Source organism: Giraffa tippelskirchi, chromosome 14 (genome assembly GCF_054371585.1).
Source record: "Giraffa tippelskirchi isolate mGirTip1 chromosome 14, T2T-mGirTip1v1.2.pri, whole genome shotgun sequence".
Classification (NCBI taxonomy): domain Eukaryota; kingdom Metazoa; phylum Chordata; class Mammalia; order Artiodactyla; family Giraffidae; genus Giraffa; species Giraffa tippelskirchi.
Genome location: NC_137288.1, coordinates 22,950,140 through 22,974,388, shown reverse-complemented (window position 1 = coordinate 22,974,388; position 24,249 = coordinate 22,950,140). Strand labels below are relative to the sequence as shown.

The window sequence follows — 24,249 nt, the reverse complement described above, 5'->3', positions numbered from 1 at the left end:
CATTACTTTGCCAACAAAGGTCCGTCTAGTCAAGGCCATGGTTCTTCCAGTAGTCATGTATGGATGTGAGAGTTGGACTGTGAAAAAAGCTGAGCGTCAAAGAATTGATGCTTTTGAACTGTGGTGTTGGAGAAGACTCTTGAGAGTCCCTTGGACTTCTAGGAGATCAAGCCAGTCCATCCTAAGGGAAAGCAGTCCTGGGTGTTCATTGGAAGGACTGGTGTTGAAGCTGAAACTCCAATACTTTGGCCACCTCGTGCAAAGAGTTTACTCATTGGAAAAGACCCTGATGCTGGGAAGGATTGGGGGCAAAGAGGAGAAGGGGACGACAGAGGATGAGATGGCTGGATGGCATCACCAACTCGATGGACATGAGTTTGGGTAAACTCCGGGAGTTGGTGATGGACAGGTAGGCCTGGTTTGCTGCGATTCATGGGGTCGCAAAGAGTCGGACACGACTGAGCGACTGAACTGAAAGAACCTCCATTCTGTCACCATAGTGGGTGTATCAGTTTACATTTCCATCAACAGTGTAAGGGGGTTCCCTTTCTCTACACCCTCTCCAGCATTTAGTGTTGGTAGAATTTGTGATGATGGCCATTTTGAATAGTATGAAGTGATGCCTCGTGGTAGTAATGATTTGCATTTCTAATAATTAGAGATGTTGAGCATCTTTTCATGTGCTTACTTTTTGGCCATCTGTATGTCTTCTTTAGAGGAATGTCTATTTAGATCTTCTGCCCATTTTTTATTTTTTTTTTGCTCTGGAGGTACATAAGCTGTTTGTATATTTTGGAGATTAATCTCTTGTTCATCCTATCATTTGCAAATATTTTTCCCCACTTTGTGGGTTGTGTTTTTATTGCTTATTTTTTCCTTTGCTATGCAAAAACTTGTAAGTTTAACTAGATCTCATTTGTTTATTTTTACTATTTTCAGTGGTGGATCAAAAAAGATCTTGCCATGATTTACGTCAAAGAGTGTTCTGCCTGTGTTTTCTTTTAAGGGTTCTATAGTATCAGGTCTTACATTTAGGGCTTTAATCCATTTTGAGTCCAGGTGGCACAGGTAGTAAAGAACCCATCTGCTAATGCAGGAGACTAAGAGACCTGGGTTCAATCCCTGAGTCTGGAAGATCCCCTGGAGGAGGGCATGGCAACCCATTCCTGTATTCTTGCCTGGAGAATCCCATGGACAGAGGAGCCTGGTGGGTTATGGTCCATAGGGTGGCAAAGAGTCAGACTGACTGAAGCGGCATAGCACATGTGATTAGAGTCAGATGCTAGCCAAGTCTTTGAGGTAAGGACTGAATTCCACCTTGGGCGTTTTCCATTGCATTTTCAACATCCTTTTTTTTATTGTAAATTTTATAAAAAAGTTTAACACAGATTTAGAAAAACAACATTTCTGCCAGTATTTTGTATCCTTTTGTTTTTTCTTTATATGTTATTTCATATAAGAAATGTCATGCATTACTCATAATATTGTGAACTTTTTTTCTGAAGTTAAATATCATAAAACAGCATTATGAAGCCTAATTAAACATTTTAATGTCAGCAGAATGTTCTATCAGAATGATGAACTATAATTAAACATGAAACTTTCAGTAACCATTCAGGTCAATTTGACTTTTTCATGAACATAATGAAAAATATTTGTGCAAAAAGAGCTTTTATGTGTCTCGTATTATTTTTCAGACATTTCAATACATGATAACTTCTTAAAAACATGAATGTCAAGATTTTTGGCATATATTTCCAAAATGCGTTACAGATTTATTCTGACTATCCCAATTTCATTACATTAAGCTCTTTATTCTTAGTTGTACCAAAATATTCCTTAAATATCTAATAATACCTATCTGTAATTAAATTTTCCAGTTAGTTCCCATCCATTCCCACATTGGCATTCCTGTAGTCCAAAAGGGTAGAATAAAAGCTGAAAATTTATAAACCGAAAAAATACAAAAAGGTAATATTTCTCATTGATTCATTAAATCATCTGGGAATTGCCCCAGGTAATGCCAAATAGACAGGTTTTTTCCAAGTAGATATTTGAAAGGGTACGAAAATGTGAAATAACCAAATAGTCCAGAATAATAATTGTCAATCGTTATTAGCCTATTACTTTATTCTTGTAATTTTTATCCTGATAGAAAATATTTAATGAGGCATGAATGTTGAGCATTGATTCCTCCCTAAAGAAATTGGTTTTAAGACTGTATCTGAAGAGGCAAATAATTTTGTATGCTTAATAGTCTGGGCCTACTAGAATTTTCACTGGAAGGACTGATGCTGAAGCTGAAACTCCAATACTTTGGCCACCTGATGTGATGAACTGACTCATTGGAAAAGACCCTGATGCTGGGAAAGACTGAAAGCAGGAGGAGAAGGGGACGACAGAGGATGAGATGGTTGGATGGCATCACCAACTCGATAGACATGATTTAAGACTGTATCTGAAGAGGCAAATAATTTTGTATGCTTAATAGTCTGGGCCTACTAGAATTTTCACTGGAAGGACTGATGCTGAAGCTGAAACTCCAATACTTTGGCCACCTGATGTGATGAACTGACTCATTGGAAAAGACCCTGATGCTGGGAAAGACTGAAAGCAGGAGGAGAAGGGGACGACAGAGGATGAGATGGTTGGATGGCATCACCAACTCGATAGACATGAGTTTGAGTAAACTCCAGGAGTTGGTGATGGACAGGGCGGCCTGGCGTGCTGCAGTCCGTGGGGTCGCAAACGGTAGGACACGACTGAGCAACTGAACTGAACTAGAACTTTATAAGAACTTTTAAGTGATACATAGATATTTATACTCTAATAAATACTTCTGTAACATTTTTCTAACAAAATAGACAACACTGTCTTGATTTGAATGACTTCAAGTAAAATACAATGATTAAATCCAACATAAGCTTAATATATTAAATACATGTTACATTAACTGCAGAAAAATGAGAACTAGAGAAATGTAGAAGATCTGTAAAAAAAAAAATTTCTGGTTCAACATTTATATAGAGTAGAAACAAGAAAAAGTGAAGTCCACAAAAATCTGCACAGGTTAGATAAGAGAACTTTTATGGTAAGAAAATAAACTTAGAATTACTTTTATACACTAATCCATTAGGTGTCTATATAAACTTAAGAATTGTGGATGTCAAAAGAGTGTGGGTATTACTAACTAAAATTGTCTCAATGATTTACATTCAGATATAAAAAATTATTTCAGAGTTAATTTTGATATACTTTAACAATGTTTACTTCATGGGCACAAATAATTGATATGAAAGGGTTTATAGAATGGTATTACTCCATGAAGTTATGAAAAGAAATAGCTTTTTACTCCTAGAAGATAGTAACACCATCTCAACTCTATAGAATTCTATTGTTTAAAATGTTTTAACTTGAATAACACTGGCAAAGGAATCAGAATTGGGATCAGTTTTCATATTTAGTGGTATTTTGACTCTGTACATATTAAGAAAGATTTTGTATTTAATAAAGTAAGAATAATCAAAATTATCATACTGACCTTATTTTACTATAGTGCCATAGCTCAGCAGTCTGCTTGGAGGGGTAAGATTTTTGTCTTAAAGTTGTATGTGTATCCATGAAAATGTCCAGAAGATTTTCAAACATTCAACTGGATGAATATGGTTGCTAGACCTTGTGAAGAAAAGATGACAGTAAAACTATCTAAAACCTACCCCATGGAAACTCCACTCAGGCTAACAACTTGACAGCTTAATTAACTGATGATTAAAATGTACTTATTTAGAGAAAAAATAAAATTGTATCAATAATACAATAATCCATATCATATAGAAAAGTTAATCCCACCTTGATCTAGGACTTAAATAACAATTACAAAGCCTTAACAAATTTTAGCTGACAATAAAGATTAATATTTTTCTAATCTTTGAATACTGTTGCTGCTAAGTCGCTTCAGTCGTGTCCAGCTCTGTGCGACCCCATAGATGGCAGCCCACCAGGCTCCACCATCCCTGGGATTCTCCAGGCAAGAACACTGGAGTGGGTTGCCATTTCCTTCTCCAATGCATGAAAGTGAAAAGTGAAAGTGAAGTCGCTCAGTCGTGTCTCACTCTTCGTGACCCCATGGACTGCAGCCTACCAGGCTCCTCTGTCCATGAGATTTTCCAGGCAAGAGTACTGGAGTGGGTTGCCATAGCCTTTTCCAGTCTTTGACTAGGAAAGTATTTTTAGCGTCATTAAAACTGTAAAAGAAAATAGATAAATTATGTTTAGTAAAATAACATTTATTCACCCAAAGATCTTTTAAATAAAATGGAAAAAATACGTTATAAACTTGATAATACTTGAAGATACTTGGAACACTTACAACTGACAAATTACAACATAAACATGTACAGGTTAAAAAAAAGAAAAGAGCTCCAAATAGAGTTGTGAGCAGAAGACCTGAAGGAAGAAGAGAAAAACACTGAACCAATAAAAATATAAAGAGGTATTGACCATAACTTATTTAGCAAGGATTGGCAAAAGTTTTAATATCTCACATTGAGCACATCTTTGCCAGTACTTGGCAATCAGGAGAGCATCTAATTGCCTTTGGGAGGTAAGTTAGTAAACTGTTTTGGGAGACGTTTTAGCTTTACTTTTATAAAATTCAACATTAAAAAAATATAACCTGGCAATTCTCCTCCTACATATGTCTTCAGAGACTATGTTGCACATATACATTAGGAGTTACACACAAAAAAGTCCACAGCAGCTGAAGGCTGCAAACAGTCTACTACTCATGAACAGGAGGGTGGTTACTGTCTTAGCATTATTGTGCAGTATAATCGTGTAAAATAGACCAAGGCTACAGTGAGATGCTCATGTAGATGAGTCTTAGCAGTTGAAGTATCAGATGATTACAAACAGCATCATACCCATTTTTTTTATGTGTAAGTTAAAAACAACTAAAAGAACATATTTTAAAGGATATTTCTGTTTGTACCATTTTGTACCTTATCTATATGAACTTACCAGGTGGTGCAGTGGTCAGGAATCCACTTGCCAGTGCAAGAGATGCAAGAGACACAAATTCGATCCCTGGGTCAGAAAGATCCCCTGGAGAAGGGAATGACTATCCACTCCAGTATTCTTGCCTGGGAAATCCCATGGACAGAGGAGCCTGGCAGGCTACAGTCCATGAGGTCATAAAGAGGCAGACCCAACTTAGCACACACACACATATATATGTCTATTTGTATACACTTAGCATATGTATATGCACACACATACGCTATACTTAAACATATGTATAAATATACACATGAAAACAAAACCATTTTCAAGGTCATGGTGATGATAAGGTAGCAGAGTGCAGCTTAGAAACAAGGAAGATTGCCAAGACAGAAAAGATCCTGTCAAATATTCCAGAGTCCATGCGGATGTTTATTATTAAATATGTGAACTATTTTATAATTAAAAATATTATTACTATGTATTCATGCATATATACAAAATAAATTCATGCCTAAGAATGTGTTATACAAAATACAGAGCTTGTTTTTAGAGATTTTCTTATTTCAGTCATCGTACCTGAAGCATTTTTCTATTTTGCTTTCAGCTTGATGATTTCCTGAATCAGATCCATAAGCTCCAGAGATCTTTGAATGAACAGAAAGAAACAAATGGAAACTTGGAAGTTAAACTCAGGCAGTTACAAAATCGGTAATTATTTCATAAAACATGTTGAATTCAAGATTGGGATCTTAGATAAGGCAATCTTGATGTTTTCTCTCTTGTATTTCCTTAACAACCTGAATGTCCAACAACAGATGAATGGATAAAGAAAATTTGGCACATATATACAATGGAATATTACTCAGCCACTAAAAGGAATGAAACAGGTTCATTAGTAGAGGTGTGGATGGACCCAGAATCTGTCATATAGAATGAAGTCAAGTCAGAAAGAGAAAAACAAATGTCATACATGAAGACATATATGTGGAATCTAGAGAAATGGTACAGATGAACCTATGTCCAAGGCAGGAATGGAGACACAGGCATAGAGAATGGACATGTGGATGCAAGGCAGGGTGGGGAGGGTGGGACAAACTGGGAGATTGGGATTGAGATACACATACCACCATGTGTAAAATAGCTAGCTAGTGGGAACCTGCTATAAACACAGTGAGCCCCGCTTGGTGCTCTGTGATGACCTAGAGGAGTGGAATGGGGTGGGGAAGGAAGGAGACCCAAGAGGGAGGGGACATATGTATACTTCATTATAGAGCAGACGCTAACATTGTAAAGCAATTATATTCCAGTAAAAAAAGGTAATATGTTATAGATATTAGAAACATTAAAAGAAACTTAAATATATAGGTTACTTAGCTCTTATTATGAATATTTTCCCTAATAAATGTTACATTACGATAAAGACAATTTAAATATCACACAAATCAATTTTAGTTCTAAAGGAATAAAATTCCTGAAAGATAAAAGGAGATTTCACAATACATTTTACATAAATAGAAGAAGTTATAATACTTGCAAAAAAATATAAGTTATAAACCATTCAGTTTGCTGGACAGTCGATAAAAGATTCACTGTAATTAAGAAAAGCAGTGGTTTAAGTAACTGATAGACAATAAACACATATGCATAATCTATATGGTAGGAGTGGTAAGTTCTGTGAAAAATGTTTTCAGCCCAGAGAGATATCAATCAATTTGGTAGAGTTCTTCATAAAAGGTAAAAGTGGACAGAGGTGTCAGACACTATGGATTTGCACTGCAACTGATACAAATAATCTCAGAAAAGTAATGAATCACCTGGGACTGACATTAAGGAAAAGCAAAGTTCCTCAGACTGAGAGGGTTTTTGACTTTCATCTGGATAAATAGTTTGCAGTAAAGTAGTGGAAAAGTCCTCCAGTATTGGAAAGTAGTATCTAGGTATAAATCAGGTGGAAATAAACTGTGATTTCCTTTTAGTTGTATGAACAAAAGCAAAGTGGAAAATTGCACATAGAGGAGTATTTGAGACTTTTATATAGTATAGGTTACTGCTTCATTCATATTTGTTTAGTTTTTAGGTAAAGAAATTTACTTAAATGATATTATGTAATCCTACATAGGTATTTCCAAAGAAGCAGACTTGTAAAATTTGTCAATAGTATACCTGGTCTTCCTCCTTTCCCATTAGTGGGAATGAACATTTACTAATCGATTTGTAAATAAAGCTTTCTCTTGTCTGATCATCTAGTTTGTCTTTTTGTAAAAGACTGTATTGTTACCTCTAGGCCTAGGGACGAAGAGGCCAGTCAGTGGCCTTCTGCTGACCACTGCATATGCACTGGCCAGGGCGGGGGTCCCAGGACGGGCCCCCACAACCCGTAAAGTTCTATTAAGCCTTACTTAAGTCTTGCTTAGTTCTTAACAAAAACTGTTCAGCCAATTTGATTTTATTTTTACCTGGAGACAATTTCTTACTTTGAGACTGCTTTCTCTATTTCCTCTGAAATCTGCTTTAAAATTTTATTTTTTTTCACTTATTTTTCTCTTACAAACACTCATCCTACAGGCTTTGACATTCTGCCTGGGAATCTTGCTGATTAGACCCACAGGTTGATCACGTTTTAGTTTCCATGTGCTCACAGATGACGCTGTTGCTCATCATTGCAACAATGTATAAATGTCTCCCCGGCTCCAGTGACAATGGCTTCACTGCTTTTACACCAGCGCTAATAGCCTCTTCACCATCTTTCCAGTGTCTACTTGTTGATGTCTCTAAACCAGTGCCACCTATTTTGTTGTGGCAGCGTCTCACTTCCAGATACCAATGTCTGTCTGAGATCTCTAGTGCTGCAAAATGAATTAACCTCAGTATTTAATTGCCTAAAACATTTACCACAGTTCTTTGGGTTTGCTCCTTCATGTAGATGAGGTGGGGTTTACTCTGGCAGCTCCATTCCACAGAGAGCTCTCTGGGGCTAGAATGTCCAAAATAACCTCACTCCTATACCTGATACTTCAGCAGGGGTGAGAAATGGCCACTGTTTGTTGGGTCTCTCCCTTGTCCTGAGGAATTGCCCTGGGGAGTTTCACAGTGCCCCTTCCTCCAGATTCTATCGGCATAGGTATCATGACATTTTATCCCCAAATACTTTATAAATCTCTTTAAAAAACATCTTTCTGCAAAATCACTATATGCATTATCAGACCTACAAAAACTCACAGTTCTAGTCCCCAGCTGATTAGACTTTGCCCCTACCCACATTCCTCTGGCTAAATCAGATACACTTTGCTATTATTATTTCTGTGACCTTGAGCATGTTACTTATTATAGAACTCTAGAACACCCCCTTAAGGACTGAATAAAAATAATGTATAAGAAACATCTGACACAGCACATGACATTAATAAATATGCAATAAATATTAGTTTATTCTTCTCACTCTACTTTTTAAGAGGCAATTTCCTCCAGAGAAAATATATTTAGAAAGCAAATTTTTATGGAGAGAAATCTTGGAAACACCTCCCAAAAAATGTTAAATACTAATACTACTTGCCCTTGACTTCAACTACATAAATCTTAACGTCCTATTGGGTATGTTTTCTTACTGATTTTGAAATGTCTTTGTAAGATTATTCACATTTTCACTAGACAGCATTTATAGTAATAATGATCTTGACATTATATACCTGAAACTCCATATGTTGGGCTAGAAAAATGCCAGGAACAATATTATGATATAAAAAGATAAGCATTAACCAGTAAAATAAATGTCAAATTTTTCTGTTTAAATATTGTTAACTCTCATTGTAAGGGAAAAGTTTAGAATTGTATCAGAAAACTCTCAGAATAAAAGAAAATTGAAACATAAATATTTTCATTAATTAGAACACTCATAATCACATTAATGAAGAAACCTCAGTACTATTTTAAAAAATACCCCTTTACATTAATTGTAATATCAACCGGTTTTAAATATAAACATTTAAAAATAGAACTATAGTAACTTAAGCATAGTTTATATTGAACAACCTAAAAAAAATTATATCACAATGGGGAATGTTTAGTAATATATTGCAAAACCATTGATTTATGTCAAATATGAAATGATATATACAGAATATATGACTTCTTATTACAGTGCTCTTGGAGAGGTTTATAGAAATATAGGAAATGGGTTGTTAGCTTATTTTAAATCAAACTTGAAAATATAATATTGTCTTCAGATCCCAAGAGGAGCTTAAAAGGTAGACTTTAAAGATTGGTGTCCAACTAACATACACATTGTACACATTTCTGTCTAAAATGCAAAGAACTTCTGTGTGCCCCCTGGCCTGGCCCTCACTTACTCCTAAGAATAAAATTGAGAACTGTGGCTGGTCTGGGAAGGAAATGATCTCCAAAGCCTTGTCACCTTGGAAAGTGAAGTGAAGTGAAAGTCGCTCAGCGGTGTCCAACTCTGTGACCCCATGGACTATATAGTCCATGGAATTCTCCAGGCCCGAACACTGGAGGGATAGCCTTGGTACTACTCTCTTCACTGTGGCTGAACTTCAGGTATGGTGCAGTGAAAAGCACGAGAAGGATACTCTTTCTAATCTGAATACATTTTCATCTTGGTGGCATGATCCATTTCTAAAGACATACACAGACTATTTTTCTCTGCCGTATAAATTGTTGTGAAGATAGTAATATTTTCTAACGTTACCTTCAAATATCTGGCTTCTATATCTTCAAATGAAGGCTAAATTTTATATTCATTTTGAAACATAACAAGTGAAGGAATATTTTAAAATTTCTAGTTTCATGGAGGAAGATTCTGCTGGTTAAAATAGAATAATTTTTAGAGATGTCTTCATACATCTATTATATGCAATATATCCACCAAAGAAACAAAAACACTACAAAGATTTATTCATAAGCAAACTGACAGACCAATATAATTATTTTCTACAAGCAGCTTGTCAAGTGTAACTAGGAAACTAATTTCTATACTGAATGTAATATTGTTCTTATTTGAACATATCTCACCTTTGAATGTATTCTATTGGGGGAAAAAACTCCTCAGTCCAGCTTCAACCATAATTATTAGAGTGAGGTGTCAATCTTTGGCAAATGTAATGTGAAAGAGACTGTCCTATTCAGCAGCTACCTTGATGCCTCAGATAAACAAAAGTAGCAAATATATAATTCTACATTATTGTGTTAGAAGTAGAAATAAAAATGGTTCTGAAGAGAATGTAATCAGGCAAAATTTAAAGAATAAATCACATAATAAAATATACTGATATAAGAAAGGGCTGCTGAAACACAAATAAAATATTAACATTGGATTTAATTTTTCACCCTATAGGCACTATCTTACCTACTTTGTGAGACAGAAATTAGAATCTCTATTCTACAGGTGAGAAACAGTGGCTTTAATGAATACATGACTGACTTAAGTGTCATATGCAAATCTGTGGACTGGAAAAGACCTTTCACTTTAGACCTGTCAGAATTACAGAACTGAGGGTTGGAAACTGTCAGACATGCATAAGACATTTAAGCAGTTCATTTCATCCTTTGCAGTTTCTGTTTTCTCACCTGTAAAATGGAGTTAACAATGCCTATTAAACCTAACCTACCACTTAAAAGAATTAGAAAAAGGACAAACAAAACCTAAAGTCAAAAAAGGAAAGACATGATAAAGATCAGAGAGGGAATAAAATATATATTAAAAGAACAAGAGAAAAAATCAATAAAACAAAGAGCTGGTTCTTTTAAATGATAAACAAGATGTACAAACCTCTCACCAGACTAACCAAGAAGGAAAGAGATAATCCAAATAAAACAAGAAATGAAAAAGGAGACACAGAATGATACTGCCGAAATACAAAAAACTATGAGGGAATACTATGAGCAATTATATGCCAAGAAGTTCAGTGACCTAGAAGAAATGGACAAGTACCTAGAAACATACAGTCCATCAAAATGAATCAATAATAGGTAATTTGAATAGACCAATCACTAAAAATGAAATAGAACCTGTAATCTAAAAACTCCCTACAAACAAAAGTCCAGGACCAGATGGCTTCATAGGCGAACTCTACCAAACATGCAAAGAACTTATACTGATCATTCCCAAACTCATCCAGAGAACTGAAGAGGAGGGAACACTCCCAGAGACATTCTGTGAAGCCGCCATGACCCTGATATCAAAACCAGACAAAGACATCACCAAAGAAGAAAATTACAGGCCAGTATCTTTGACTATAAATGCAAAAATTCTCAACAAAATATTAGCAAGTCAAATCAGTAACATATATAAAAGATCATACACCATGAACAAGTGGTATTCATCCTAAGTTCACTAGGATTGTTCAACATACACAGAATAATCAATGTGATGCACCACATAAATAAAAGGAAAGGCTAAAGCCATGTGATCATCTAAATGCAGAAAAAGCATATGACAAGATTCAACATCCATTTATGATAAAAACGCTTACCAAAGTAGAAACAGTGGAAACGTATCTCAAGATAATAAAAGCTATTTATGGAAGAGCCACAGCCAATATAATACTCAGCTGTGAAAAGTTGAAAGCCTTCCCACTAAAGTCTGGAACAGGACAAGGAGGCCCTTCTCACCTCTTCTATTCAACACAGTACTGGAAGTCCTAGTCACAGCAATCAGACAAAGACAAGGCTTCCAAATTGGAAGGGAAGTGGTAAAATTGTCATTATATGTAGATGATTTGATACTAAGTACGGCAAACCCTAAACACGCTACATAGAAACTACTAAAACTGATAAATTCAGCCATGTAGCAGGATAAAGGTTAACATATAGAAGTTGGTTGCATTTTTATACCAACAATAAAATATTAGAAAGGGAATATAAAAAAAAAAACTTTTAAAAACTGCACCCCCAAAATAAAATACTTAAGAATAAACCTGACCAATGAGGTAAAAGACTTATATACTAAGAACTATAAAGCATTATAAAGAAAACTGAAGTTGATTCAAAGAAATAGAAGGATATCCCCAAGCACTTATATTGGAAGAGAAATATTGTTAAAATGGCCATACTGCCCAAAGCAATCTGCAGATTTAATGTGATCTCTGCCAAATTACCCATGATATTTTCACAGAACTAGAGCAAATAATCCTAAAATTCTTGTAGAAACATAAAAGACCCAGAGTTACCAAAGCAGCTCTGAAGAAAAAAAAAAAAAGGCAAGAAACATAACCCTTCCAGACTTCAGACTACGTTATAAAATTACAGTAATCAAAACAGCATGATATTGGCACAAAAACAGACATATGGATCAATGGAACAGAATAGAGAGCTCAGAAATAAACCCACATACCTATGGTCAAAATCTTCACCAAAGGAGGCAAAAATATACAAAAAGGAAAAAGACAGTCTCTTCAGTAAGTGGTACTGGGAAAGTTGGACAGCCACATGCAAATCACATCCTCTTATCATATACACACACACACACAAAAAATTCAAAATGCCTTAAAGACTTAAACCTGAGACATGACACCATAAAACTCCTAGAAGAGAACATAAGCAAAACATTCTCTGACGTAAAACACACCTATGTTTTCATAGGTCGCTCTCCCAAGACAATAGAAATAAAAACAAAAACAAATGAGATCTAATCAAACTCACAAGCTTTTGCACTATAGGGGAACCACAAACAAAATGAAAAGACAGCCTACAGAATGGGAGAAAATGTTTACAAATGATGCAACCGACAAAGGCTTGATTTCCAAAATATACAAATAGCTCAGACAATTGAATGACAAAAAACCAAACAGCCCTATCTAAAAATGGATAGGAGACCTAAACAGACATTTCTCCAAAGAAGACATACAGATAGCCAGGAGACAAAGATGCTCAACGTAGCTAATTATTAGAGAAATGCAAATCAAAATGACAGTGAGTTATCACCTCACATCAGTCATAATGCCTATCATTAAAACGTCTACAAATAACAAATGCTAGAGAGGATGTGAGGAAAGGGTAACCCATAGCCACTGTGGAAAACAGTATGAAAGTTCTTCAGAAATATAATAATAGAATTACCATATGCCTTAGCAAACCCACTCCTGGGTATACATCCATACAAAACTATAATTCAAAAAAATAGCTTGCACCTCTGTGTTCATAGTCACACTATTCACAATAGACAAAACATGGAAACAAATTAAATGTCCACCAACAGATGAATAGATAAAGAAGATGTGCTACATATATACAGTGGAATACTACTCAGTCATAAAAATAATGAAATAATGTCATTTGCAGCAACATGAATGCAACTAGAGACCATCATTCTAAGTGAAGTAAGTCAAAAAGAAAAAGATGAATACCATTGATACTACATATGTGAAATCTAAAGTATGACACAAATGAATCTATCTATGAAACAGCATCACAAATGCAGAGAGTAGATTGGTGGTTCCCAAGGGAAAGAGGATTGAGGAGGAATGGAGTGGGAGGTTGGTGTTATCAGATATCAGCTTTTATATATAGAATGGATAAACAGTAAGGTCCTACTGCACAGCACAGAGAACTATATTCAATAATCCTATTGTAAACCCTATGCTAGCAAAGTAAGGCTCAAAATCCTTCCAGCTAGGCTTCAGAAGTAAGTAAGTAAGCAGAGAAATTCCAGATGTGCAAACTGGATTTAGAAAAGGCAAAGGAACCAGAGATCAAACTGCCAACATTTGCTGGATCATAGAAAAAGCAAGAGAATTCCAAAAAACATCTACTTCATTGACTACGCTAAAGCCTGTGATTGTGAGGCTCACAACAAACTGTGGAAAATTCTTAAGAGATGAGAATACCAGACCACCTGACCTGTCTCCTGAGAGACCTTTATGCAGGACAAGAAGCAACTGTTAGACCCAGATTTGGAACAACAGACTGGTTCAAAATTGGGAAAGGAGTATGTCAAGGCTGTATATTGTCACCTTGCTTATTTAACTGCTATGCAGAGTACATTGTGCGAAATTCCGGGCTGGATGAAGCACAAACTGAAATTAAGATGTCCGGGAGAAATATCAACAACCTCAAACATACAGATGATGCTACTCTAATGGCAGAAAGAGAAGAGGAACTAAACAGCCTCTTGCTGAGAGTGAAAAAGCTGGCTTACAATCCAACATTCAAAAAACTAAGATCATGTCATCCAGTCCCATCACTTCATGGCAAATAGATGGGGAAAAAGTGGAAACAGTGACAGACTTTTTTTTTTCTTGGGTTCCACAAACACTGCAGATGGTGGCTGCAGCCGCAAAATTAAAAGATGCTTGCTGCTTGGAAGATAAGCTATTACAAACCTAGCATATTAGAAAGTAGAGACATCACTTTGCTGAGAAAGGTTCATATAGTTAAAGCTATGGTTTTCCCGGTAGTCATGTATGGATGTGAGAGCTGGACCATAAAGAAGGCTGAGCACTGAAGAATTGATGCTTTTGAACTGTGGTGCTGGAGAAGACTCTCAAGAGTCCCTTGGACTGCAAAGAGATCACAATCCTAAAGGAAATCAACCCTGGATATTCATTGGAAGGACTGATGCTGAAGCTGAAACTCCAATACTTTGGGCACCTGACGCGAAGAACTGACTCATTTGAAAAGACCTTGATGCTGGGAAAGATTGAAGGCGGGAAAAGAAGGGGACAACAGAGGATGAGATGGTTGGATGGCATCACTGACTTGATGGACATAAGTTTGAATAAGCTCTGAGAGTTGATAGACAGGGAAGCCTGGCATGCTGCGGTCCATGGGGTCACAAAGGATTGGACACAACTGAGCGACTGAACTGAACTGTGCCATTTTTAAAGAAGGCCAACGTGTTTAATGATTATTTCATGAGGTTTAAATTAAAGATTTTAAATAAAGATGAGAACTACATCAATGAAATGTTTCTCATTGGCCAGGATTTCAGTAATAATTTTTTAAATTTATTCATGTAATGCATTTTTCTTTAATATTTAAGTCTAACCATACTGTTTGGTTCTGGTCACCACAAATAAATGTAAGAGGATCTCAGAAAGAATGGCAATGATGAGTAGGTTTCAGAATTTTTCTATAAAGGGATAGTAGAAGGAATTAAGTTCGTTACTTTTAACAGTTTCTCCAATTTGTCTGTTACCATCAAACAAAATGAAATATTTTTCAGAAAGATGCTGGGCAATCCTCTGTAGCAAGAGATGATTAAGTAGATGAATCTGAACTAAAAACTAAAATGACATTTTAACATTAAGCTATAATTTAGGATAGATAGATAATAGTATTTGGATCTCTAAATTGGAATTTTGTGAATGAACATTTTATTATACTCTTAGAGGTATGATCAATTCAGTTACATAAAATCAGATTTTATCAGTTCTCTTTAGCTTGCTTTTAGGTCTATTTATTCTCTGTGAATGATAACTCAGAATATTATGATTGAGTGAAAATACTGCTTTTATACAAAATCTAACAATTTCTCTAGGTATTAAATATATTTTGGCCTAAATTCTCTGAGATTAAATGTGACATCTAAGAAACAGCTCTCAGTCTAACTGTTGAATAGAATTCAGTTCTTTGATATATAATTTTAATAGTTATTCCTGCAGTGGTATGAGGGGATTAAGTTTTCCAGAATCTGACTCATTATTTATGAAAGGAAAATATGAATGCTTATTTGGAAGCTAAAAAATACTCTTTCAAATGTTACAATCACCCTGAGCCTACACATTGTACACACATTAGTAACAAATATTGAGGTAATTTTTGAAAATGTAAGAATTGACCCTTGAACAGCTCTAGGGTTAATCCATGTATAATTTTAGTGAGCCCTCTGTATCTGGTTTCTCATCATCAGTAGCTTCACCAACCACTGATCCTGTAGTTCTATACTATTCATTACCAAAAAAAATTTCTTTGTACAAATGGACCCCATAGTTCATATCTGAGTTGTTTAAGGATCAACTGTACTTTTGTTGTTGTTGTTCAGTTGCTAAGTCATGTCTGACTCTTTGAAGCCCCAAGGACTACAGCACACCAGGCTTCTCTGTCCTCCACTATCTCCCAGCGTTTGCTCAAACTCATGTTCATTGAGTCAGTGATGCCATCCAACCATCTCATCCTCTGTCACCCCCTTCTCTTCTTGCCCTCAATCTTTCCCAGCACCAGGGTCTTTTCCAATGAGTTGGCTCTTTGCATCACATGGCCAAAGGATTGGAGCTTCAGCATCAGTCCTTCTAATGAATATTCAGGGTTGATTTCCTCTAGGATTGACTGGTTTGATCAACTGTACTTATTTCTCATCAAATGGTAGGAATGAGAATAATTTCTGGGGACTTTGATTCCAGTTATAACCTGGTGTTTTATCTCAGTGACCACACCCAAAATGGCAAAAGTTGGTACAAGTATTTGTTGACTGCTTCCAAGTAATTTGGTGTTTTTCAGTACACCTGTGCTGAGGTGTCAATGCTTGTGACCGGATAGCTTGGCAGTGCCGCCAAATGCTCCAATCTCAGAGACTGGAAAAGATCTAGAAGGAAAGTATGAATAACACGGATCTCAGTAGGATTATATCATTCTACTGACGGCCAGTGTGAGAAACGTGTATAGGAATCCACTGAGACCTAGAGGTAAGCCTCTGAGGAAGGATTACTAATCCCCCTTGTATGAAATTCCCTTTATGTTTTAAAAATTCAAACTCTATCACAACTACAAAAAAAAAAAAATATGCTTTAGTTTGACTAAATCTATTCGGCAATGATAATGTCATTGGTGATATTTATGATACCAATAAAATAATGCTGAACACTAAAGAATAAATTTTACATATTTTCCTCATTGTAACATAATGGAGTTATGATTTTGGACAGAGAGAATGAGTTCATTAGCCCTCTACCTAAGATCATTTAAATTAGTAACATTAAAAATAAATCTGAAAGAGTTAGATAAAATTTTTTAAAAGAAGCATCAATAACAAACCATACAAAATAAACTACAAATAAATTTTAAAGAGAGAACAAAAGTAAACAGTGAAAGTATTATAAGAAAATGAGCCTTTTTAAGCAAATGCACATCTCAGAAGCTATAAATTGTGACATTTGATCTTGTGAAATTTTAATATTTATTTTAATCAAAGGCTCAATCCTCAGAGCCAACTACTTTTAAGTATTTTAGGTGCTTTTCCTGCTACTTATCTTCATGTATCTATACTACATGAAAGTGAAAGTGAAAGTTTCTCAGTCGTGTCTGACTTTGCAACCCCATGGACTGTACAGTCCATAGAATTCTCCAGGCCAGAATACAGGAGTGGATAACCTTTCCCTCCTCCACGGATCGAACCCAGGTCTCCCACATTGCAGGTGGATTCTTTACCAGCTGAGCCACAGTTCAGTTCAGTTCAGTCACTCATTCGTGTCCGACTCTTTGCAGCTCCGTGGACTGCAGCACATCAGGCCTCCCTGTCCATCACCAACTCCCGGAGTTTACTCAAACTCATGTCCATCAAGTTGGTGATGCCATCCAGCCATCTCATCCTCCATCATCCCCTTCTGCTCCCACCTTCAATCTTGCCCAGCATTAGAATCTTTTCCAATGAGTCAGTTCTTTGCATCAGGTGGCCAAAGTATTGGAGTTTCAGCTTCAGCATCAGTTCTTCCAATGAATATTCAATGAATATTCAGGACTGATTTCCTTTAGGATGGACTGGTTGGATCTCCTTGGAGAACAGAATGGCAAACCACTTCAGTATTCTTGCCTTGAGAACCCCATGAACAGTATGAAAAGGCTGAGCCACAAGGAAAAGCCCGATATTACATTATTTTCCTACTATTCTTTTTATATTGACTCTTGAGAACTCATTACTGGATGAAGACTTAATCCCTTCTTCACCACAACTTCAGCCACTCTTTCCCTGTCTCATCACATTGGGGCGGCCCCAAAGTTTGTTCGGGTTTTTCTGTAAGATGTCATCTTTCCCCAGATCCACTCTTGTGCCTCTTTTATACAGAATATAAATGGTGTTACTTGAAGTCAATGTTTCATCCTTTACCACAGGTTTTGAAATAGTATCAAAAATGTCATAACTCCCAAATCAGTATGAGTTCTTTTCTTTATTACTTTGGCATGCTTGATGTTGTCTATGCATTCTGTGTTTTCCTATAGGGATCATGCCACGCAGTATTGCTTTTATGTTTTATCCTCTGCACTGGGCTTGGGAGTTATATTTCCTGCTTTCACTTCTACAAAAGTCATTTAAGTTATTTTTAAAGTCTTGACCCCCTTGATTACATCTCTATAATTAAAGTGAAGAATAAAATTACATTTTTAAATATCCCCCTCATGAAGAATTGTCTGTCTTAATATTTGGCTTTGTTCCTCCTGCCCTTCTAGAAATTACTTAAGTAAAAATACATAAACTAGAGATATACATTTATAGTTTTATTCAATACATTTACCCTGATTTTCAGTTTATAATTGTTGTTGTTTGCTCATTAAGTCTTGTCCGACTCTTGCGACCCCATGGCCCGTAGCCCGCCAGACTCCTCTGTCCATGGGATTTCTCAAGTAAGAATACTGGAGTGGGTTGCCATTTCCTCCTCCAGGATATCTTCCTGACCAAGGGCTCAAACCTGTGTCTCCTGCTTGGCTGGAAGATTCTTTACCACTGAGTCAACAGGGAAGCCCGTGTAACTCTTACACTTTATATTTAAATCAATGACTCATCATTTTTGATGTTTTTAGTCAACCTACTCCACACTTTCAGTATTCCTGAGCCCCTAAATTTATGTCACTTTTCAGGTGATTGAGGTCTCTGTGTGAGAGACGATTCCTTTATCTTTTCCATCCAGCTAAATAAAGTCATAATTTCATATATATTTAAACTTAGACTAAGTGTCATGCTTCCCAATTCATATTTGCTAATTTGTTTACCAGGGATTTGACTCAGATTCATATTTTCTGTGTTGACCATACTTTTAAGATGTTTTGAGATTTGCATTTTTAAATGAAAGCATATTTAATTATTTTGACTTGCACTCTTAATTAGTATTAAAGTTTAACTGACATTTGATCTGGCTCTTACTGATCTCTTTATTTTGGTTCCTCACTCAGTTTTCTGGGAGACAGGTCTCATAAAATTTGTCCAAGAAAGATAAGCAGCTCCAGTTGCTTTTACACGTGAAAAACAACTTGGGGTTGAATATAATTCTAGGTTCACAAAATAGTGCCATCAGTAAACACCGTTCCGCTATGCTGGTGTTATACAAGAGATATCTGTCATTAATTTAATGTTTGTCTTTTTTTTTTTTTTTTTGCTGCAAAAGTACTAACATTAGTCTTATTCTTTGACTCTGTGAAAAGAAACTATTCCAAGGTAAATTTGTAGCTAATAAGTTAGATGTAGCTTTTTTTAATTGATGTATAGTTGATTTAAGTTAGTTGTAATTGTGAAGAGTACATTTAATCTGCATGTGCAAGTCTTTAAATTTCAGTTGAGAAAGAGATGAGATGCGATATTATTTCTCATGTATTTTTATTTTTCTATGTTTTCTTTCCACTTCAAAATCATTAATTATTCCTTCAGAAATGTCAGTAGATGTCTGCTTTGCCATGTTTTTTCACTGTATCAATTACATTATCTCCCTGCACTTTTAACTCTTAGATACTTTGTTCAACTTTGTTCAGTTTTCATAGCTGCTAGTACTCTGCACTCAAGACAATTTTAAAATCTGTTCTATGGGTTTGCTTTTGTCTTTCTGTTAGACAGTTTTTTGTTATACCCATTTTTATCATTAACTTCAACAGCTTCCCTAATAATGTCCCATGTCTCCATCATAAAGGTCATCTCACATCACATCTTGTAGGAGATGCCTAACAGCATTAAACACACATATATGGAATTTCAAAATTTAACTCTTCCTTGGGTATTTATTTTATTTTATTCTAACTTCTCACAATATTATATCCTTTCCTTTTCTTGATATTTTTTCCTTGGATGAAATGTTCTCACTGTTTTGTTTTTTTTTTTTTTCTGTTAAGTGTTTTGTTGACTTTTCCCATACAAAGAGATATTAATTCAGGTCAAAGTACCTACACTATTATCAATTCATTTTCTAAAAGTTCCATAGCCTTCATAACATGTGATCCTAACAATAGAGAAAACATCACTAGTTCAACTTATCACAAAATGACAGTTACCTTGACAATTTAAACAGTGAGTCACAGAGACTGAGGGGAACAATAAAAATTGTTCCAGCTGTTGGTTTTTAAGCAAGGAGATCTATAGCAATTTGGGAGCACTGTCTTTGTCATATTTGAAATACTCTGACACTTTCCTATTAAAATACCTATTAAACATTGCAAAATTTTAAAGCATTTCAGCAGCACTGGAAAAGGGTAATGTTTGGTGCAGAGAGAAGACAGGGTTTCCATTAGGAAATGGCAGGACCCAGCTGCCCACCCAAGCATCATCTGGATCTTTGGTTTCCTTCTCGGTAGTTCTGGCTCACACACAGCCCTACTTAGTCTGTCTGCTTTCTGCCCTACTTTTAATTTCTTCTCCACCCTTTATATCAGAGGAGCATATGCAGCATTTAGTTTGGCAGCTCTGCTCTCACCCAATGAATGGCTTCCAACTCCCACCCGTGCTTTTTATCTTTTTTTTCTGCCAGAATAATTCTCTTCTCCTATTCTTACAGGAACTCTTGGCAAGAAAGAAAAAGACTCTCAACGACTTTAGGATATATGGCATAAATAGTTGACTTTAGACCCTCTGTCTTCAAGGTTTTCTATTTGACTCTCCTTGTGGTATGCTTTATACCGCCACAGCTATACTATGGTATAATAATCCCAGTCGGTACTTGGAGTAAAAGTCTTTTATAGCCATAAATGTGTGTTATGCAATGACAGTCAACTGCTGACATTTTTTTTTTTCTGTGGTTTATGGTCTAGAATTGTACTGTGGTTGCTGTAGGTAAATTAAATGTTACTTGGGATTTAATGCAGTGCATTGTCAATACCAAATAATAGATAATAAAACAGTGTAATAAATTACCTTAAAAATAAATACAGAAAATTGTTTAATGTACACCATCAGCTCTTGCTTCTAAGACTTTATGTGGCTTCCATAATGGATTAGATCAGCAGATTAGCATTCCTAAAGAATATTAAGAGTTTCCTGAAAAGGAGCTGACCGGAAAAACACCTATCCTTGCTTCTCCTTATTTTCAGTATTAAAAATTAAAGTTTCAAATGTCACCATGCAACAGAAATACAATGTGAGCCAAATATGAGTTGCATTTTAAAAAGGAAATAGTTTCTGAAATTATGTTTTACTCAACCTAACATATCCAACACATTGCCAACTATCAACGTACAATAAATATAAAAAAGATAAATGGAAAGATAGTCCAAAATCATGGGTTAGAAGAATTAACAGTTAAAACAGCCATCCTACGCAAAGCAATCTACAGATTCAATGTAACCTCTATCAAAATTCCGCTGACATTTTCCACAGAAATACACACCAGAAAACTAAAATTAGTACGGAACCACAAAAGACCTTGAATAACCAAAATCATCTTGAGAAAAAAGAACAAAGCTGGAAGCATCATACTTCCTGATTTCAAATTATATTAAAGTGATAGTAAGCAAAAAAAATGGTTTTGACATAAAAACAGACACAGATCAATGGAACTGAATACTGAGCTCACAAATAAACTGACACATATATGGTCAATTAATTTACAACAAAGAAGCCAAGAATATATGTTTGGGAATGAACAGTCTCTTCCATACACGATATTGGGAAAACTGGGAAGTCAAATGCAAGAGTGAAATTGGACCTCTGTCTTCAGTTCAGTTCACTCAGCCGTGTCTGACTCTTTGCGACCCCATGGACTGCAGCACGCCAGGCTTCCCTGTCCATCACCAACCCCCAGAGTTTACTCAAACTCATGTCCATTGAGTCAGTGATGCCATCTAACCATCTCATCCTCTGTCTTCCCCTTCTCCTCCCTCTGTCTTACACCATACACAAAAAGTACCTTAAAATGGATGGAAGACTTGAATGTAAGTGTCTGAAATGATAAAACTCTTAGAAAGAAAACATAGGCAGTTACCACCTTGACACTGGTCTTGGCAATGATTCTAACACCAAGAACAGAGGCAACAAAAGCAAAAATAAACAAATGAGGCTACATCAAACTGAAAAGCTTCTGCAGAACAAAGGAAACCATCAACAGAATAAATAGGCAGTCTGGGAATGGGAGAAAATATCTGCAAATCATTATTCTGTTAAGGGGTAATAACCAAAGCATATAAGGGACTCGTAAAACTCAATAGCAAAACACCAAACAATCCAATTAAAGTATGGGCAGAGTATCTGAATAGACATTTTTCCAAAGAAGACATACAGATGGCCAACAGGTGCATGAAAAACTATTCAACATCACTAATCATCAGGGAAATGCAAATAGATGCCTCAGTGAGTTATCACCTGACATCTGTTAGAGTGGTACCATCAAAAAGACAAGAAACACCAAATGCCAGCAAGGATGTGGAGGAAAGGGAGTTCTGTGCACTGCTGGTATGAGGAATGTGATCAGCACAGAAACTATGGAAATTAATAATGGCATTCCTCAAAAAATTAAACTTAGAACTACCATGTGATCCAACAATTTTACTTCCAGTTATTTATCTGAAGAAAATGAAAACACTAACAAGAGAATTTCTTCACCCTTATGTTTACCGCAGCATGATTTTCAGTAGCCATGATAGGAAAGTAAAAGAAAGTGTCAGTCGCTTGGTTGTATCCGACTCTTTGTGAACCTACGGACTGTAGCCCACCAGGCTCCTCTGTTCATGAAATTCTCCAGGCAAGAATCCTGGAGTGGGTAGCAGTTCGTTTCTCCAGGGGATCTTCCCAACCCAGGGATCAAACCTGGATCTCCTGCATTGCAGACAGATTGTTTACCGTCTGAGTCACCAGGGAAGCACAGCCAAGATATGGGTATAGCCTAAGTGTCCATCACTGGATGAGGCAGTAAAGAAAATACTGTATATACAAATATACAATCCACTATCATGTATTCATAAAACATAAAATCTTGCCATTTGGGACAATATGGATGAAACTTGAGGGCACTGTGCTAAGTGACAGGAGTCAGAAAAGGCAGAAACCATATGGTCTCACTTAGATGGGAATCTAAACAAACAAATGAAGCTCACAGATACAGAGAGCAGACTGGCGGTTGACAGATTCTAAGGGTGAGGAAAGGGGTCAAGTGGGTGAAGGGGGTCAAAAGGTACAAACTTTCAATTATAAAATAACCATGGGCATGCAGTGTGCAGCATGGTGACTAGGGTTAATAATTCTGCACACTTACTGCACATTTAAAGTTGCTAAGATATTGTAAGTAATATTGTAAAGTAATTAGCCCCCAACTAAAATAAATAAATTTATTAAAAAAATAAATAAATAAAATAAAGATAAACAAAAAATAAATAAAGTTGCTAAGAAAATAGATCTTAAAAGTTCTCATCAAAAGAAACAAATTCTAACTATGTGTAGTTGTAGATGCTAACTAGATTTATTGTGGCAATTACTTCATAATATATATGAATATTGAATCATGGGTTGTACACCTGAAGCTAATATGTCAGTTGTACCTTAATAACAAAAGGTTGCTGTAAATTTTTGATACTTACTTTATACTTAGAGCAATACATCTCAATTTATACTACCTCATGACTGTTGCCTGAAAGACAAATAGGGTTAATGACCACTACTTTAAGTGCAGAAGTAAGCTGTAAGGCAGAGTATTTAAATCCTTTCCTTCTAGCAATAGCAATAAACATTTGAAGAAAAGCAAAATTTATTTTGTACTAACTCTCATATTCCATATAAGAGAAAGCACAGTCAGTTTCCATTCTAGATAAACTAAATTAACTAAATGGTTTTCTGAAGTATTATAGTACTTCTAGGCATCTGTAATAGGAAAATGCACACATTTTAAAATCTCAAATATATGTAATTAATTGCAATTATAACTGAGGAAGTAAGAGCTAACACTTACTGTCCGCTCTGTATTGAGACAGTGAAGCAATGTCTTTATATAAATTAATGTTAATAATCTTTAGAACTTAAAAATATTTCTATTCAGTGAATGCATATATGAAACATATTGTTTATTCTTCCTATGTTTTAGCTATGGTGGAGCAGAAGTCTCTGGGTCAGTCATCACT

General features: G+C 35.8%; 1 protein-coding gene across 7 annotated transcripts in view; it reads left to right on the top strand.

Moving 5' to 3' along the window:
* The window catches only part of CCDC102B (coiled-coil domain containing 102B), a 324,997-nt gene that overhangs the window by 278,483 nt on the left and 22,265 nt on the right, over positions 1-24,249 (top strand). For 4 of the 7 annotated variants that reach the window (XM_081562704.1, XM_081562703.1, XM_081562702.1 and 1 more), the window contains one exon: positions 5,606-5,751. In XM_081562704.1, the coding sequence (XP_081418830.1) occupies positions 5,606-5,713 (108 nt within the window). In that variant the 3' untranslated portion in view covers positions 5,714-5,751. Of the gene's footprint in view, positions 1-5,605; positions 5,752-24,249 lie in introns of those variants that run through there. The other 3 variants (XM_081562701.1, XM_081562700.1, XM_081562698.1) reach the window with 1 other exon arrangement.